This window comes from Anabrus simplex, chromosome 6, assembly GCF_040414725.1.
Source record: "Anabrus simplex isolate iqAnaSimp1 chromosome 6, ASM4041472v1, whole genome shotgun sequence".
Classification (NCBI taxonomy): domain Eukaryota; kingdom Metazoa; phylum Arthropoda; class Insecta; order Orthoptera; family Tettigoniidae; genus Anabrus; species Anabrus simplex.
The window spans coordinates 292,773,750-292,794,211 of NC_090270.1; the positions used below are offsets into that span (position 1 = coordinate 292,773,750).

General features: G+C 38.9%; 1 protein-coding gene across 1 annotated transcript in view; it reads left to right on the forward strand.

Annotated features, from left to right (window-relative positions):
- LOC136875756 (glycosyltransferase 8 domain-containing protein 1) overlaps positions 1-20,462 on the forward strand; it is a 63,088-nt gene that overhangs the window by 29,403 nt on the left and 13,223 nt on the right. Inside the window, exon 4 of the mRNA XM_067149330.2 lies at positions 18,326-18,498. Coding sequence (XP_067005431.2) covers positions 18,326-18,498 — 173 coding nt within the window. The remainder of the gene's footprint in view (positions 1-18,325; positions 18,499-20,462) is intronic.

Here is a 20,462-nt window from a genome sequence, read left to right on the forward strand (position 1 = left end):
TCATTCAAGTGCTATGGTAACTAAGCACTTTAAGTAAATAAACAAATATGGCTTCCCAGACTGAAGATGTATACACATTCAATTTGAAAAGATTATATCAAAAAAATATACTGACGAAAACACAGATAACATAGTATCATATAAAAATCAATATAAATAACCACAATCACAATCCTATTATGCTGAAGAATACATCACTTAAAAGATTAATCCTATTAATCCTATAAAGACCACATGCAAGTGTACTTAGAATGCCAATGAGTGGTTCCTACTTAGGTGTCTTGGAGCATTACACTTCCTTATCCACTAGAATAATCTCATTCATTCAGCATAATAATAATAATAATAATAATAATAATAATAATTTATTCAATTGGTTTTCAAGTCCATGTTACATCCAATGATTCTACGCATTTATATACACACTTTTTGCACACCATTTACAGTACCAGGACCGCCTCCATCTGGTCCATCATTCTTTGCAAGTCCTCCGTCCATAACTCATTATCCAAGTTGCCTCATATGAAGTCGATTAGCACACTCTCACACGTTCTTTTTAGTATGATGGTCTGTAAGTAGGCCTGTAGCTGTTTGCTCGCTTCCAGTTTGTCCATGTGCTTTTTGAACAAGTTGGTGACTAGCCCGTCCCACGTTATTACCACAGGAACCATCGTCACCTTGGCTCCATTGTACATAAGTGAGAGTTCTTTGGCTAGCATCTCATACTTTCCTCCTTTAGTGGCTTCAGTCTGTTTCAGGATATTTTTTTTTTCTTCTGTGATTCCAAATTCAATTAATAGGATTTCATTCTTTACAAGATCATGTATCATCAGATCCAGTTTGTTGTGTTCAAGGTGAAGCTCAGTCTGTTTGATGTCGTCTGACTTTATTCTAATCCGCTGATTGGATATGGCATTTTCCACTTTATAGTTCCTTATTTTCTTAGAATTATTCAGCCCATACTTTTTGGTGAACATGAAATGCAAGCATCTGACATCATTGTGGCGTTTCTTGTAGTCCAAATTAAGCATTCGTCCACATTGTATTGCCAGATGGTCTAGTATCTTACTGACCTAGTTGCAGTGTGGGCACCTCTGGAATATACTCCCATGACTAAAGATGTTTCTGTCTTGTATCTTACAGAACATTCCTACTTCCTGTAGAGATATATTCCCCCTCATTAGCCATAACGATGACTGTTTTACATCTACATATTTCTCCTGTTGTTCACGGAACAATGTGGAATGCATTGACTTAGCCATGATTCGATCCATTTGCATCTGTTTTTGTTTCTGCTTAACTACTTTATGATCTTTGTCAGGGGATAGAGATAAAACTAACGAGCAATTTTAAAATGTTGTTGGTAAAGCCATAGTGACCTTGCTGTTTGAAGGTTTCATATTATTAACAACTTTTTTCCACTTCTTCACAGACAACCATTCTCCATTTGAAATGTAAGTCAGTTTGAAATTTAAGCTTCTTATCGTTTCAATAGCCATACTACTTGATTGTTGAAATTTATAACAGATGCCTTCCACTGAATGGATGAAGTAATTATTAAATTAGGATCATTTATAGCCTCAGGTTTTTGTAGTACTGTAGATGATGCAACACCCTTAATTACTGTTCAAGCTGCTTTACACGAATTCTTAGAATTTTGTATAAAAATCAATATTTTCAGAAATTTCAGCTCTCTGAGTGCCACTTTAAATTTGTTCCATATGCAAACATGTGCCTTTTTGGTATTTAATGTGTTCTGGAAATTATGTAGTGTATAGAAGAGCATAACCTTTCTTTATAAAACTTTATGTTCAGCAGTATACCATTTTACTTCATGTTTAGTTTTCTGATGATCAGTAGATTTCTTAGTCCATATAAGGGGACAATAATAGTTAAACACTTCAATAATGACACTGAAAAACATATTACAACATTCTAGAACTGAATACTCCAGTTTTCTGAAAACACATGCACTAAATAACTCTTAAGTACCAGTAACTCAATATTCTGTTGTGTAATTTTTCTAATATTGAAACTGGCAAATAAGTTAATTTGGGAGGGAGGGTTTACACAAGTAGTACAAGAATTGACTCGTCTCAACAACTTGCTAGATGTATTCTTGGTTAAACCATGGGAAATTGTTGATAAAACTGAGGTAATTGAAGGCATAGGTGACCATAAGGCTGTAATAATGGTTGTAGGACTTGTACCAAAAATGCTTAATAAGAGGGTCACACAAGACAAGAATTTATACAGAAAAACTAAAGTTGATGAATTTGGGACTTACCTTAAATCACAATTCAGTTGTTGGATAAGTGAAGAGAGTAATGTGGATACACTTTGGGCTAAATTTAAAGGAATCATTTGGGAAAGAGGGAATAGATTTGTACCTGTTAAGAAGGGTAAAATGACTTCAGACCCTGTTTATTATACAAGGGAAATAAGGAAATTAAAAAGAAAATGTAGAATAGTAAACAGGAAAATCAAAGAGGGTAGGGAGAATAGAGAAACTAGAAAAAAGCTAATGAGGGAACTGAATAGAGTGATAAAGGAAGCAAAAGAGAAATATATGAATGGCATACTTCAAGAGGGTAATGACCACAAAGGGAAATGGAAAAAGATGTATTCATATACACTGACTGACAGAGCAAATGCAACACCAAGAAGGAGTGGTCAGAACTTTATGCCAATTGCAGGGTAGACTGACGTCACTGAGGTATGCTCATGATGTGAAATGCGCCGCTGTGCTGCGCACGTAGCGAACAATAAATGGGACATGGCGTTGGCGAATGGCCCACTTCATACCGTGATTTCTCAGCCGACAGTCATTGTAGAACGTGTTGTCGTGTGCCACAGGACACGTGTATAGCTAAGAATGCCAGGCCGCCGTCAACGGAGGCATTTCCAGCAGACAGACGACTTTACGAGGGGTATGGTGATCGGGCTGAGAAGGGCAGGTTGGTCGCTTCGTCAAATCGCAGCCGATACCCATAGGGATGTGTCCACGGTGCAGCGCCTGTGGCGAAGATGGTTGGCGCAGGGACATGTGGCACGTGCGAGGGGTCCAGGCGCAGCCCGAGTGACGTCAGCACGCGAGGATCGGCGCATCCGCCGCCAAGCGGTGGCAGCCCCACACGCCACGTCAACCGCCATTCTTCAGCATGTGCAAGACACCCTGGCTGTTCCAATATCGACCAGAACAATTTCCCGTCGATTGGTTGAAGGAGGCCTGCACTCCCGGTGTCCGCTCAGAAGACTACCATTGACTCCACAGCATAGACGTGCACGCCTGGCATGGTGCCGGGCTAGAGCGACTTGGATGAGGGAATGGCGGAACGTCGTGTTCTCCGATGAGTCACGCTTCTGTTCTGTCAGTGATAGTCACCGCAGACGAGTGTGGCGTCGGCGTGGAGAAAGGTCAAATCCGGCAGTAACTGTGGAGCGCCCTACCGCTAGACAACGCGGCATCATGGTTTGGGGCGCTATTGCGTATGATTCCACGTCACCTCTAGTGCGTATTCAAGGCACGTTAAATGCCCACCGCTACGTGCAGCATGTGCTGCGGCCGGTGGCACTCTCATACCTTCAGGGGCTGCCCAATGCTCTGTTTCAGCAGGATAATGCCCGCCCACACACTGCTCGCATCTCCCAACAGGCTCTACGAGGTGTACAGATGCTTCCGTGGCCAGCGTACTCTCCGGATCTCTCACCAATCGAACACGTGTGGGATCTCATTGGACGCCATTTGCAAACTCTGCCCCAGCCTCGTACGGACGACCAACTGTGGCAAATGGTTGACAGAGAATGGAGAACCATCCCTCAGGACACCATCCGCACTCTTATTGACTCTGTACCTCGACGTGTTTCTGCGTGCATCGCCGCTCGCGGTGGTCCTACATCCTACTGAGTCGATGCCATGCGCATTGTGTAACCTGCATATCGGTTTGAAATAAACATCAATTATTCATCCGTGCCGTCTCTCTTTTTTCCCCAACTTTCATCCCTTTCGAACCACTCCTTCTTGGTGTTGCATTTGCTCTGTCAGTCAGTGTATTAGGAATCAAAAAGGAAAAGGAATCCAAATTCCTACAATGGTGGGAGAAGGGGGGTGAACACTATTCAACAGATACTGAGAAAGCAAATCTATTTAGTAGGGAATTCAGAGATTCAGTAGAAGATTGTCAGGAGTTGGAAACAGTAACAGAAGATAGAGAGGGAGAGACACATAGGGAAACAAGAAGCTTCTCATTCACAAATGAAGATATTTTCAGAGAAATCCAACTGCTTCAGCAAGGAAAAGCAGCAGGAAGTGATCAAATTACTGGGGAGGTATTAAAGACAGTGGGGTGGTACATAGTGCCTTATTTAAAATTTCTCTTTGACTATGTCATAAATAATAGTGTAATACCAAAAGAATGGAAGGAATCTATAATAATACCAATTTATAAAGGAAAGGGTGATAAAAGGAAACCAGAGAACTACAGACCAATCAGCCTGACCAGTATAGTTTGTAAAATACTGGAGAGTTTAGTAGCATAGTACATCAGAGGGATATGTGATGATAAAAGTTGGTTCATGAGGAGCCAGTATGGATTTAGAAAGAAATTTTCTTGTGAGGCACAACTGGTGGGATTTCAGCAGGACATATCAGATCAATTAGATTCAGGAGGCCAGTTAGATTGCATAGCCATAGATCTTTCCAAAGCGTTTGATAGAGTGGAACATGGAATATTATTAAAGAAATTGGAGGGAATAGGATTGGACGTAAGGGTTATACATTGGATAAGAACATTTCTAAATTCAAGGGTTCAGAAAGTCAAAGTAGGAAATAATATATCACAGGAAGAGAAAGTTTGGAAGGGAATCGCAAGGGTAGTATAATCGGTCCGTTACTTTTCTTAATATACACAAATGATTTAGGGAACAATATAACATCAAAAATAAGATTGTATGCAGATGATATAATTGTTTATAGGGAAATAAATAACATTGCGGATTGCTCAGAATTACAAAGGGACCTTGAAAGTATCCAACAGTGGGTTGAAGAAAATAATATGAAGGTTAATGGAGGCAAATCAACTGTTACAACATTTACAAACAGGAGCTTTAAAACTGAATTTGAATATACTTTGGATGAGGTAGTTATCCCAAAAGATGGCAAGTGCGAATACTTAGGTGTGAGATTTGAAAGTAATTTGCACTGGAAGGGTCATGTTGATGACATTGTTGGGAAAGCATACAGATCGTTACATGTCATAATGAGGCTACTTAAAGGATGCAACAAAGAATTAAAAGAAAAAAGTTACTTAAGTATGGTTCGTCCATTATTGGAATATGCAAACAATGTTTGGGATCCTCACCAAGAATACCTAATAAAAGAAATAAATAGTGTGCAGAGGAAAGCAGCAAGATTTGTAACAGGGGATTTCAGGAGAAACAGTAGTGTATCAGAAATGTTAGAGGAACTTGGGTGGGAAACTCTAAGTAAGAGAAGGGAGAAAACTAGACTTATAGGATTATATAGAGCCTATACAGGAGAAGAAGCAAGGGGAGAAATCCGTGAGAGGCTTCAGTTGGAAAATAATTATATTGGCAGAACTGACCACAAGTATAAAATTAGAAGAAATTTTAGCAGAAGCGACTGGGGTAAATTTTCATTCATTGGGAAGGGCGTGAAGGAGTGGAACAGTTTACCATGGGTAGTGTTTGATCCTTTTCCAAAATCTGTACAGGTATTCAAGAAGAGAATAAACAGCAACAGGGAAAACAAATGAAATGTTAGAGGGCATTCGACCAGTGCAGGCTATTGTAAATTTAAAAATGTGTGTTAAAAAAAAAAAATTAATTCCATCCCCTTGAGACGATATTAAATAATGTGAGCCTCCCCCTTATAAACATTTTGAACTGGCCTGTGAGCCCTAGAATATCTGTGTCAATTCAATGCTCGACTTCTCGTTTAATGCTAATGTAAGCCGTGGGGCGTTCTCCTAGCTCTGGTTGGTCGCGCATGCGCAGTCCTCCTACCAGGCAAAACTGGCCTGCTCCTCGCTTGCTTGCCGGTGGGAGTCGGCGTCCTGTAGCCGCCATGGATAGACGTGTATGTGAGTGTTCCGCTATGCGGCGGATGGTGGTGCTGAAACCCCCATGAAACCAACTTAAGAGGGATTATCCCTTACTCTATTAGTTGCTGGCCTCCTACTGTTTCACTGGATTATGTTTTTGCTACGATAATCCCCAGGATCCTTGGTGAACAACTTTAGTTCACGGCCTCGTGGTTGCCGGTCTTCAATAACAATGGCCAAGGTTTGAACTTCTCAATTTTTCTGGACTCAAAGGTATGTAACTGTTTTGGATTAAAGTATTTCTGGGGAAGCAAGAAGATTTATGTGTTTCGGCGTACTTCAAGATAACTGTAATAATAATAATAATAATATTTGGATTAAGACTTCCTCTTCGAAAATTGTGCTGGATATCGTGTGCGTCTGTGAACGTTAGGAAACGGTTTCGGCAATTAATCATTTTAGAATGCAGTTCGCACGGTGAAAAAAAAATTGTATGTTTATCGTAAAATTCTGTAAAAGTTTTTTTTGCACTTGATTGTACAATAAGGTGTGAACCAAGGCGCAGTTTCCAAGGTAGCGGGGTTAGCTTTCCTTCGGGTTCCTTGCCTTTTGGGTTTTATTCCTCCTTTTTGTTCTTTTTGCATTGTTTCCGGGATCTCTGTTTTATTTTTGATTTTAAACCGTTGGTTTCTTCTCTTTTGTAGACCGTGCTTTGTTTTGTCCGTTACTATGGCAACGTGTGTTTGGGTAATTGTTGTGGGGTTTTGTTTTACCGCGGTTGTTGTTGGTTGATGTGTTCTTGTGGGATGAAAATATTTTTGTTGCCTGGTATCGTTGGCATTTATTTCATATAAAGTGATTTATTTCGGCCTACCTTTGGTCGTTTCGTCTCGTTCTTTGGCTGGGCGAAAAGTGTAACTCCTTCCTTTAATTTCGTGTGCCCTTGGAAATTGTCCTTGGTAGAAATTGGAACGAATTGTGGTAAAGTTAAAAGGCAACCGGCCTAAAGGTCATGGGACTAGGGTTTGTTTACTAAACATGGTATTTGTTTTTTTTTCTTAAACGCGTGATCGATCACACTTAAATCAATATTTAATTATCTTGTTTGACGGTATGGAGGTCACTGTTGTTTTTTTTTCCTTGTTGATTTTTACGATTTAGTTCCTTTATTTTGTTAAATGAAGTCTGCATTTTCTTTTTTAAAGCTGCCTCATTGGTTATTTATTTATTAATCATATTAATTTCTTGCAGGTTAATCCAATTATTGTTAGTCAAGTATTTACTTTCTTTTAAACAATATGGTTCAAAGTATTTTCTGAATTTATAATGAACCTAGGTCCACTCCTAATATTATCTTGAAATGTTACCTCTCATTTAAATGTCTATTAAAGTTTCCTTTTTCATATCACTTAAAAGTTGGTTTTCATTTACCACATTTGGTGCAGCGCTGCAACTATTTTCTTGTTTGGTTGTCCACGGACCTTAAGTCGCTTTCCTCCACGTTTTGGGTAAGTGTCTCTTTTTCTTCCTTTGGGTAATTTTAGTATCATGTTGTTGGCTGGTGCCGTTTTTATCCTTGGAATTTTTTGATGTACTGTGACTTGTTGCTTCTTTTTCGCCCTTGTTTTCTCTTGTGTTCGCTTAAACTACCCTCTTGGGGCGGACACAATAGCAACCTTCACACCAGTGTCTCTGTCTCTCTCTCTCTCTCTCTCTCTCTCTTTTTCTCCCTCTCTCTCTCTCTCTTTTCCTATCTCCTTCTTTTCCCTCAACTGGTGGGGTAAGGTTATTAACCTCATCACCGCTGGGATATTTCCGGGGTCCTAGAGGGTGGTGACCGGTTAGAGTGGTAGCAGAGCGGTGGTTGTTTGTTGTTCCACTGTTGTTGCTCTGCTGCCTAATCTCTGTTGTTTCTGCCTTGTGCAGCCTAACTTTCCTCCCCTCCTACCCTTGCTCGGTGCAGTGCTGTGGCGAATGTTGGCGGATGGAAATCAAAAATTGAAAAACTAAAGGTGTTGTTGTCAATAACTATTGTAAAAGGAAATGCAAGGATCTCGTGTAATTCCCTATGTTATTTGTTTCATGTACCTGTGTTTTGGAGTTCCCTGTTGCTTTCAACTGTGTTTATGCTGAGCTGTATGGACTTATCTACTTGCTGATTATGATTTTGAAACCCTTTGGGTACCGGTGCTGTGAATTCTGCTTCTGCCTTGCTGTTTCGAGGTGACCTGTAAATTTTTCTTCCTTTTTCCTGGCGGATTTGGTGAGTGATTGCATGTAATTAATTATTCTGGGTTGGTGGAAGTTGTAATAATTGAACAACTTGTAATGGAGTATGACTTGGTTGACTCAGGGCTACTGGTGTACTACCGGTTGGTACATGTCCTGTATTATGTGTACTGGCTGTCAACCTTGTATTTTTGCTGCCTACCTGCATACTGTGGTTGCGATTTCGGTGGGAATTAATCTGGTTTAATCGTGGAGAGCTTTTCTGATCATTATGTTATGTGAAGGTTGCTCGGTTGCTTTTGGAGAGTGACATAGGGTGTCCTGGGATCACCTTGTTGTGTTACCTGTTCTGGCCTTGCTTTGGGCTCCGAGACTTAATGTGGTTATTATCATTTCTAGCATATTTCCTGTATGGTACCTTGGTGGTGTACATGCTAACCATTTATTTGTCTTCTAAATTTAATACCTTCTTACTGCGTTAACTCTGGTGTGTGATTCTGATTATAATTTGACCTGGCCACTAATCATGTCCAAATATGCCTACTCATATGTGTAATCGGTTATGTGCTGAAGTGCAACGGTGATGTGTTATGCCCTTTCATGGTTTTGAAATGTGACCTGGTGTTATGGTATTGGTGGTCGTATGTGCTTTTCATTTAATTGGTGCTGTGTGGGTAAGTTATTTGCCCCTACTAACTTATGGCTAACCTCTGTTGTTTCCATGCCAGTGACCGTTCTTGGCTGTTAGTGTCTGATAATCTAGTGGACAATATCATGGTATTTTGAAACTTATCTAGCCTGTAATGTTTCTGTGCTCTTTGGTTGGTTTTTAAGTTGGAAATTGCTTAACCTTACTTGTCTTTTATTATTTCTTTAAATTTTGGTTTAAGTTTCTGTTATCTGAAGTGTAGTTGGCTTTTAGTGTGGCGTTAAATATGCACCCTTGTGAGATCCTGTCTGGTTTATTTGACCTGTTACTAGTGAGGTGTTCCCATCCTTGTGTGGAATTTGGTATATTGAAATCTGCCTATATGATGTGCCTCAATCATTACCGAGCTGTGGTGTGTTTCTGCTTTGACTGAGTGCTGTGTGTTGTCGGTTTGTGTGTCCTTTCATTTCATCATCCCACCCGTGAATATGTATGTATGTCTGGTCTTGGTTTGTAATTGGAATTATCTTTCTGTCAACTGCTCGTGAGGCAGTCATCAGTTGTGGTTGGGCCATGTTGGCCGGTATTAGGTTGGGATAACTGGATGGCCTTGTGCCTGAGCTATTATAGTTTTAACTGGTTTTTTCCTTCCTGATTATTGGTCGGACGTACTTAGCTATTTCTGGTGTGTCGTGAACCATCTTCCTCGTGTAACCTATCAACTAGTTCTAGGATATTTATCTGGTGTCTGGGCCACTTCAAGTTTTGCTACTCGTAACTTGCCTTGCTGTGTAGTAATTAATCTGACTGACCTTTTCTGAACTACTGCTTTGGATTTCATCCTGCTGTAAACATTACTTGGTGGTTGAGTGTTTCTTATGCCCGATTATTCACTCCATTTTGGTATCGTGCACTACCGTGGTAATTATAGGCCTAGAATATGTGTTGTCAAAATTTGGTTAACCTATTGGTACTTATCTAATTCCTTTGAGTTGTGGGTTCAAGTATTCCTTACCATATCTACTTGTCGGGTCTTGTGTTGTGTTGTTGATGATCCTCTGCCTGAGGGGTGGTATATGCCCTTTTGAACCTTCATTGGGATGGCTTTGGACATATGTAAGGTGGTTGTGTTGTGACGGTACCGTGGATTATTTTTGGGGATTTATTTTGGGGTGGCATGAGAACTTCACGGCATGTTGTTGAGGATGTTAGTGTTCCTTTAATCCCTTTGTGGAGCTGACACATGTCCGGTGTGGTTGGTCATGGTTTGGGTTATTCTTTGTGTTGTATTATTTGGTGATGTTGGCACCTTGGTATGGGCAGTGTTCGTGTCTGTCTTTGATTTACCTCCGTGTTCTGTGGATATGGCCATTTTCTTCTACATGAATCTACTACTCTCAGAATTAGCTTGTTGGTTTTCAGTAATGTGTCTGTTTTGTTTGCTCGGGTTTTCTTTCCCTGTCTCCCATGCATTTCCTATTGATCTGATGTCGTGTCTGTAACTTCTTCTACTGTAATGCTCATTTTAATTTTACCTACCACTCTATGGTGTTTCATTCTTCACAGTGGATCTCTTGTGTCTGTTGACTTTGGTGTTTGTCATCTTACCGTGCTCTGGGTTTGCTACTCTGGTATGGGACGGAGTAGTGCTCCCTTGGTCGGTACTGGAATCTTCCTGCGAGTAGATTATGGGGTCTTCTTGTAGAGTTCTGCCTTCTTCATGCTACTGTGAGCATTTTCCATGGACCCGCCTCGTATTCCGCCACTTATGTTTTATTTGCTTGCTCTCCTGGTGGATAGGAGAAAGTACCTGTTGGCTGTAGAGCGACAGTGTGATGGAAAAGTCACTTATTTGTAGACCGGGTAATGCCGAGACCCTATTGGGTATCCGGTGGTGTACGTTGTGTGCGTCATTGCTCGAAATTTTCCATTTTGGTTTTCCGATCTGAGGTTTTATTTTGCCTTTTAATTTGATTGGCTGGCCATTGTGGAATTAATGTGTATTTAAGGTTCTGTGTAGTAGGTTGGTTACTGATTCCAGATTGTGTTCCCTCCTGTGTTTCTTCTATCCCTATTTCTGTCCCGTTTAGTCCATGTTGCTTATTTGTGACTAATGATGTGTGCGGTTGCTTGGTGTTGCTTGGCTGTTTTGTTGTCGATGACAGACTGTTCGCGAACCCTCCATCTGGATACCTTAAGAAGTCTCCAACTGGTCCAGTCAATCCTTCCCTTGCTCTAAACATGTTAACCCTTTTAAGCCTTGGATTTTCCATATTTAATACCCTAACTCTGACTTCTTGAAGCTGGATTTATCTATTGCGTTTTGGTTTCTTGTCCTCACTCTTATTCAACTAGGTGGTGTATTTTGATGTGGGAAGTTGAACCTGTATTTGAAATTTTTTCTTTTCCTAATGCTCTTGTCAGTGGATCTCGGAATCTGTTAGTGGTCGATTCTTCACTGTGTCGTGGCCCTGTATCTACTAAATTCAATATCTTGGACTTAACTTGCCTTCTTTGGTGTACTCCTGTATAATGATCTTTGTCTAGATGAAAAACCTTCTTGACCTATGTCATATTTATTTATGTTTAGTTAGTGGTGGTAAGCCGTTGTACCGTTGTGATGGTACTTGTGGACTAGGTGTTGTTTCACTCAGAGTTTCTGATCTGTACTTCTGTGGAATATTGCTATTTGGCACTGCGGTTATGGCACCTTATGTTGTGGTTGATGCTCTTGATTATGGGTTGTTGTTTTTGCTGTAATTTTTAAAACCTGGGTATTGGGTTGCTAACCGAATCGAGTGTTGAAGTTTGAGGTCTTGTTTGGCTATGGTGATGGGTGTGGTTGCTCGTTCCATTCTGGTATTATGGATACTCCGTGTACTGACTGGTGCTTACCCTGTTGACTACTCACTTCTATATTTGAGTGGTGTACCGTGGCCCTGACTCAATCAAGCGTAACAAAACTGTATGGATCTAGATTTGACGGTTCACTTATTTTGAAGATTACATTCACCAATTGCGCCTTCTTTGGTCCTCCCCTGATCCCGTTGTGCGTTTCTATCCCCTGTTGTCACCCTTTGCAACCCGAGATCATGCATTCCCTTAATATCAAAGGAGACTTGTAAAGGTATTCATGCATTGAAAATTAATTTACCACCGTGCTTGAGAAAATAACCTGGATGCGTGGACTTATAGTCGTGTGGTTTTCGTTTAATTTTGGGTCAGTATATCTGTGATTAGTGTGAGAGTTGCCGAACCCCAAGGTGAACTGCGTCATGTGTCATAAACTATATCATTGTCTGATGCATTGAAAACTATGTGTATTGGGTGAAACTGAATATTTGGCGAACTCTGGTCATTGTGCACTCTATTTGATGACAAACTTTACTCTGGTGATTTTCCGAGTGCTCGGTTAACGTTTCTGGACACTGTTGTTGATCGCACCCCGCCAATTATTTCTAAAAACTATGTGATATGGAACTGTGTATTGGACTATTAACCTGGTCATGTGAACTTCTAACTGAAATTAGTTAATCTTGGTGGTCGTTTCCTGTTGGACTACTTCGCCCAAATTTAGTATATATGTGACCACCACATCATCATCGTGTTATGCATGAGATTTTGTCGTCGATTCGGGGCGGGAGGGCTGAGACGATATTAAATAATGTGAGCCTCCCCCTTATAAACATTTTGAACTGGCCTGTGAGCCCTAGAATATCTGTGTCAATTCAATGCTCGACTTCTCGTTTAATGCTAATGTAAGCCGTGGGGCGTTCTCCTAGCTCTGGTTGGTCGCGCATGCGCAGTCCTCCTACCAGGCAAAACTGGCCTGCTCCTCGCTTGCTTGCCGGTGGGAGTCGGCGTCCTGTAGCCGCCATGGATAGACGTGTATGTGAGTGTTCCGCTATGCGGCGGATGGTGGTGCTGAAACCCCCATGAAACCAACTTAAGAGGGATTATCCCTTACTCTATTAGTTGCTGGCCTCCTACTGTTTCACTGGATTATGTTTTTGCTACGATAATCCCCAGGATCCTTGGTGAACAACTTTAGTTCACGGCCTCGTGGTTGCCGGTCTTCAATAACAATGGCCAAGGTTTGAACTTCTCAATTTTTCTGGACTCAAAGGTATGTAACTGTTTTGGATTAAAGTATTTCTGGGGAAGCAAGAAGATTTATGTGTTTCGGCGTACTTCAAGATAACTGTAATAATAATAATAATAATATTTGGATTAAGACTTCCTCTTCGAAAATTGTGCTGGATATCGTGTGCGTCTGTGAACGTTAGGAAACGGTTTCGGCAATTAATCATTTTAGAATGCAGTTCGCACGGTGAAAAAAAAATTGTATGTTTATCGTAAAATTCTGTAAAAGTTTTTTTTGCACTTGATTGTACAATAAGGTGTGAACCAAGGCGCAGTTTCCAAGGTAGCGGGGTTAGCTTTCCTTCGGGTTCCTTGCCTTTTGGGTTTTATTCCTCCTTTTTGTTCTTTTTGCATTGTTTCCGGGATCTCTGTTTTATTTTTGATTTTAAACCGTTGGTTTCTTCTCTTTTGTAGACCGTGCTTTGTTTTGTCCGTTACTATGGCAACGTGTGTTTGGGTAATTGTTGTGGGGTTTTGTTTTACCGCGGTTGTTGTTGGTTGATGTGTTCTTGTGGGATGAAAATATTTTTGTTGCCTGGTATCGTTGGCATTTATTTCATATAAAGTGATTTATTTCGGCCTACCTTTGGTCGTTTCGTCTCGTTCTTTGGCTGGGCGAAAAGTGTAACTCCTTCCTTTAATTTCGTGTGCCCTTGGAAATTGTCCTTGGTAGAAATTGGAACGAATTGTGGTAAAGTTAAAAGGCAACCGGCCTAAAGGTCATGGGACTAGGGTTTGTTTACTAAACATGGTATTTGTTTTTTTTTCTTAAACGCGTGATCGATCACACTTAAATCAATATTTAATTATCTTGTTTGACGGTATGGAGGTCACTGTTGTTTTTTTTTCCTTGTTGATTTTTACGATTTAGTTCCTTTATTTTGTTAAATGAAGTCTGCATTTTCTTTTTTAAAGCTGCCTCATTGGTTATTTATTTATTAATCATATTAATTTCTTGCAGGTTAATCCAATTATTGTTAGTCAAGTATTTACTTTCTTTTAAACAATATGGTTCAAAGTATTTTCTGAATTTATAATGAACCTAGGTCCACTCCTAATATTATCTTGAAATGTTACCTCTCATTTAAATGTCTATTAAAGTTTCCTTTTTCATATCACTTAAAAGTTGGTTTTCATTTACCACATTTGGTGCAGCGCTGCAACTATTTTCTTGTTTGGTTGTCCACGGACCTTAAGTCGCTTTCCTCCACGTTTTGGGTAAGTGTCTCTTTTTCTTCCTTTGGGTAATTTTAGTATCATGTTGTTGGCTGGTGCCGTTTTTATCCTTGGAATTTTTTGATGTACTGTGACTTGTTGCTTCTTTTTCGCCCTTGTTTTCTCTTGTGTTCGCTTAAACTACCCTCTTGGGGCGGACACAATAGCAACCTTCACACCAGTGTCTCTGTCTCTCTCTCTCTCTCTCTCTCTCTCTCTCTCTCTCTCTTTTTCTCCCTCTCTCTCTCTCTCTTTTCCTATCTCCTTCTTTTCCCTCAACTGGTGGGGTAAGGTTATTAACCTCATCACCGCTGGGATATTTCCGGGGTCCTAGAGGGTGGTGACCGGTTAGAAAATAATATAATGATATAATTGTTTATAGGGAAATAAATAACATTGCGGATTGCTCAGAATTACAAAGGGACCTTGAAAGTATCCAACAGTGGGTTGAAGAAAATAATATGAAGGTTAATGGAGGCAAATCAACTGTTACAACATTTACAAACAGGAGCTTTAAAACTGAATTTGAATATACTTTGGATGAGGTAGTTATCCCAAAAGATGGCAAGTGCGAATACTTAGGTGTGAGATTTGAAAGTAATTTGCACTGGAAGGGTCATGTTGATGACATTGTTGGGAAAGCATACAGATCGTTACATGTCATAATGAGGCTACTTAAAGGATGCAACAAAGAATTAAAAGAAAAAAGTTACTTAAGTATGGTTCGTCCATTATTGGAATATGCAAACAATGTTTGGGATCCTCACCAAGAATACCTAATAAAAGAAATAAATAGTGTGCAGAGGAAAGCAGCAAGATTTGTAACAGGGGATTTCAGGAGAAACAGTAGTGTATCAGAAATGTTAGAGGAACTTGGGTGGGAAACTCTAAGTAAGAGAAGGGAGAAAACTAGACTTATAGGATTATATAGAGCCTATACAGGAGAAGAAGCAAGGGGAGAAATCCGTGAGAGGCTTCAGTTGGAAAATAATTATATTGGCAGAACTGACCACAAGTATAAAATTAGAAGAAATTTTAGCAGAAGCGACTGGGGTAAATTTTCATTCATTGGGAAGGGCGTGAAGGAGTGGAACAGTTTACCATGGGTAGTGTTTGATCCTTTTCCAAAATCTGTACAGGTATTCAAGAAGAGAATAAACAGCAACAGGGAAAACAAATGAAATGTTAGAGGGCATTCGACCAGTGCAGGCTATTGTAAATTTAAAAATGTGTGTTAAAAAAAAAATTAATTCCATCCCCTGATCCATGGAGTTTGGACAGCCAAAGTAGGGGACTGCCTGTAGGGGTGAAGTACAGTGGGGACTTCGAGGGCCCTGGGACCATTACGGTAGCTGTGAAGGCCCTTCAGGAACTCTGAAAAGTGGTGGCAAAAGGGGGCTCTGGTTAAGACGCAGCAGGTCGTTATGCTACTTAGGTTCCAAATTGGGTAAAAAGAAAAAAAACGTAAATAAATGCAATGTAAATTTTAATCTTATACCAGTTGCATAGTATTATTTGAAGTAATTCCACATACTGTATATGAGTTGACTATGAGATATTATAAGTAGAATTTTGTAAACAATATAAATTTATTAAGGATGATCTGTTTGTTTAATAGAAAAAATTGTTGGCATAAATTGTATATTATTCTAGGGAAAAAAAATTTCTTCTCTTGTTAATTTAAAATTTAGTGCTTGACAATAATGTATTTTAGTGTACCATTTGCCACCGAGGTAGACACCTCATTTGCAAATAAAGAGATTTTGATTTTGATGATCAGTGAGTTTGGATTTTCATTTGTTTTACCAGGTTGAAGTACATTAAATATTACCCCAGCATGATCAGATAGACAAGGATTAACAACTCATACCTGAAAACATTGAGGGCTAAAATCAGTGAAGATATTGTCTAAGCAGGACTGTCCACGTATTGGTTCATTAACAGTACGATATAATCCATAACATTTAAAAAGATTACAAACCATGCTACTTTCTTTATAAGAAAATCTAAGATCTACATTAAGGTCCCCACATATTATTATTATTATTTTAGGCCTAGACTTTAATATCTTATCAATAAGAAAGATATTTATACTGCTGGAAGGAAGACGATAAAAGGCTACCAGGACTAGGTTAAATTCAGAAAGCAAAATAGCTACTGGTTCTCAATGATATTCAACAGAAAACTGAGACACATCCATAACTTCATATACCAAGCAAAAAAGGATAGAAATACAGCACACACTCCAGACTGATTGGTTTAACAGAATGCATCAGCTAGAATAAAACCATTAAGCTGAATGAATTCCACCTCTCTCTTATGCAACCAATGTTCATTAATATAGAGTATATCAAAATTATAATTTAATTTAATTTTGCATAATGTGCATAAGTAGAGTAGGGTACTTAATATTAAATCTTAAGCACTTTCACAGAATTTTGTCAGAGATATTTCTCTGTGCTTACATGTCAGTTAGTGATATCTGTCACATCTGTTATCACAAAGTTTGCATACACATAGTTCTCCCAGTTGACGGTAGATGTCTCTTGTGCAGATACAGTGGTGAAAACCATAAACTGCAAAACGTGTCATGATGTGTCTCAGTGCATAATTGGCTTTTATCCATTCTCTGTTGATTGCATCTGTAGTGTAAAACTCAGGAAAAGTTTCCTCCCTTTTTTTCTGGTATATCAAAAGTATAATCCCTTACGAATGCATTTAGTTCTAGAGTTTTATTTCTTAAGCTACAAATATTTAGGTGAAAAATGCTTAAACTTATACCAGTAGTTATTTCACTGTGATTAAATTTGTTTCCCATACCTCTACTGGATTCCTTATGTTTAATTTTGTTTAGATTATAATTAGTAGTAATAGTAGTTGCCTTATAACCCTAGTTGCCATCACCTTCATTATTGCTACTACTATACTTATTTGAGTTAAAGAGTGAAATGTGGAACTTTAAGAAAAGGAATTTACCTTGCTCACAATGATCACCACATACTACTGTAAAAGCTCAAATTAAGGCGACCAGATGTCCGGCCCCGCGGTGTAGGGGGTAACACGTCCGCCTGTCACTCGGCGGCCACGGGTTCGATTCCCGGCCGGGTCAGGGGTTTTTAATTGTAAATTATTAATATCCCTGGCCTGAGGACTGGGTGTTTGTGTCGTCCTTAACGTTCCTTTCCTCACATTCAACACTTTACACTTCCGCCATTACAAAATACACGCAAAATACATGCATATGGTGCAAGTAGGGGCAAAAGATCTTTCTAGGTCAACGCCCCGAACAAATAGCATTTAAAAAAAAAAAAAAGAGGCCACCAGATTCTTGTACCATGAAAGACTTTCAGTTCCATAGTGAAGGTACTAAGTATTTATAAGTGAGCATCAATCAGTAACATACATTTGCAAACCCTGTTATTGTTGTTGGTGTTTGAAACAGACAATTCAGATATTATTCATAACTATAGGAGCATGCTTAATGTAACAAGTGCAGCTGTTCAGTAGAATTAGCAATAGAGATTCTTCGAAAAAGAAGGTGATACAGATTCACTCTTACAGAAAAGGTTTCATTATCTCATATCATTCACAAAACATACCGTACATGCTTCTTTCAAATTGTATGACCTCCAAAGAAGTCTTCATGTACCCCCTGGGGTATGTGTACTTAGGTTGAATACTATTGCTCTAGATAAATACCACTGCTCTGGATAATGGAGTTTTGTATTTTGGGAATTAGCCTCAGTCCAGATCACCTCTATCTCTTGAGCCGTTTTTGTACCGAAAAAAGAAGCCCAGGCACATAAGCATGCAGTTAATCTATATAAAGTCTAAAATATGCCTGTATTAAAACTGGTTCACCTATTCTAAAGAGAATATCACTCTTTTCTTTAGAGCTCATATGACGTTTATATTGTCTATATAAATTGAATTGTAAGTATGGAAATAATAGTCTTTAGCAACTGAGTTGAATAATAACTTAATTTTCTAAGCAGTGAGTATTTAGTTTTATAACTATATTCCATAGGACTTGGATTCATTCCACAAAACTGCACACAATGGATTATGAGATACATACTGTGCCACTGAGTGGGAACAAGGCAGCTGCTCACCTGAGGAAAGTGAAAATGGAAATGAATCTCTACTTCCCAAACTTAGAAGGCAAGGTGATTTATATGGACAATGATATTATTGTACAAGGTACGAGTTCATTGTGTTTCTTTTTTACTTTTTTCACCATTCGTTATCCTGACCGTATGGAAGCTAGAACTGTAGGATGCTAATTAGTTTATTATCTCTAGATCTAAAACTTCTGAAATACCATATGTATATGTTTTTGGACTGTATAAAAGCTCAAATTAAGGCAACCAGATTCTAGTACCATGAAAGACTCAGTTCCACAGTGAAGGTACTTAAGTATTTAGAACTGAACATAATTATTCTGTCATAATTTACTTCATCTTGACACTGGTGGAAAATGATATTATTCATGCATAACAAAATCTGAAATTTTGACTGCAAATTAGAAATTATGGGCAAATGAAAGTTCTTTTGACACTTGACTTCAAAGCAGATTATGTCATCATTTTCTCCTTAAAACTGCAATTACCACAATATTGAATTTGTTTGTTTATCAAGTACATAGATCAGATAAAGTTATCAACACCAGAAAACAAATGTTAGCACTCTCATTGCTTTTGGTAAAATACATTTGACAGTTTCCAGATTGAACTTGTCTTATTTCTAATTGTACTTTTGATGGATTCCATTGTATTTTAGTATAATAGATTGGCAAAGTCAGTAGCACTGTCAGTTAATCATTGTCCTTCTGTTCCCAAAATAGCAGCATCGATCACAATCGAGGTCAATGTCATTTTTGAAGTTATTTAAATGTGACAACTCCATGTTCTTGGCTTTCTGCTCATGAGAGAGTTGTTGTGAGACAAAATTCTGACACCCTCCATCTCTTAAAATTGCCACTTACATTTTCTATCTAGTTATCATTATGCCTTTTCAAAATATTGTCCCATGCACTGAATAGCTAATAAAGTGCATATCGTTATATTTTCTCTAAACATTCTCTTCGCCCATGGGCAGATCTCCCCATTTTACTCAGACTGTCTTTTGGGGTCTACATGCCATTCCTTCTCACTATTAAAGAAACTGAGCGAGTTGGTCGTGCGGTTAGGGGCATGCAGCTGTGAGCTTGCATTCGGGAGATAGTGGGTTTGGGCAGCCTTGGCTTTCCGTTGTTTCCTATTTTCACACCAGATTTTCCTATTTTCACACCAGATAAATGTTGGGTCTGTACCTTAATTAAGGCCACAGCTGCTTTGTTCCCATTCCAAGCCCTTTCTTATCCCATCATTGCCATAAAACCTATCTGTGTTGGTGCAAAGTAAAGCCAATTGAAAAAAAAAAAAAAAAAAAAAAGGGCCTGTTAAAGAAAATACCTGTGTTACTAACTGTAACTTTAGATGTGAAAAATGCTTTTAAAGGCTCTTGAGAAACCAAATTAAATTTTAGGGTCCAAAATGGGACTGCAGTAAATAGTGGATGACCAAGTTCTTTGACTTGAAACATCTGGAGAACAAGGCTAACCTGTTCAATGAAGTACCTAAGCCAACATAGTGTCACTTCATACCACGATTGCTTGTCTGTTGTTTTTGTTTTATTTTTTGTTTTGTTTTTTTAATACTTACTTTGAAATTCCTCATAAACATATAGTAATGTACTGTTTACAGTATTTTGTGTCAGAATTTCAGTTTGACCATTTGCACAAAAATGTAATCTTTTCTGCCAGTTTCTGTGATGAAGGGAGCTGTATCTCAGTAGACTCTGATATAACTGTCTTTCCTGTAACACCACAAAACTTGAATTGTTCCTTAAGTAACATGAATATCAGCATCTACTCCTCATCAAATACTTTTTATTTGCTATAGTTAGAACACATTAGTTGGAGCATTCTTCATTAACAAACTCCAACACACCCAAAATCCTTTATTGCTTGGGATGACAAAGATGTACTAAACACACTACACTAACATTTCAATTTCAATTGCTGCTGAAACCAGCTCTGAAATCATAGAAAATTATTTTTGCAAAAGTTTATCATTAAGTTCATCAAATTCAAATAGCAGGCAGCAACCTTTCATTATAATAGT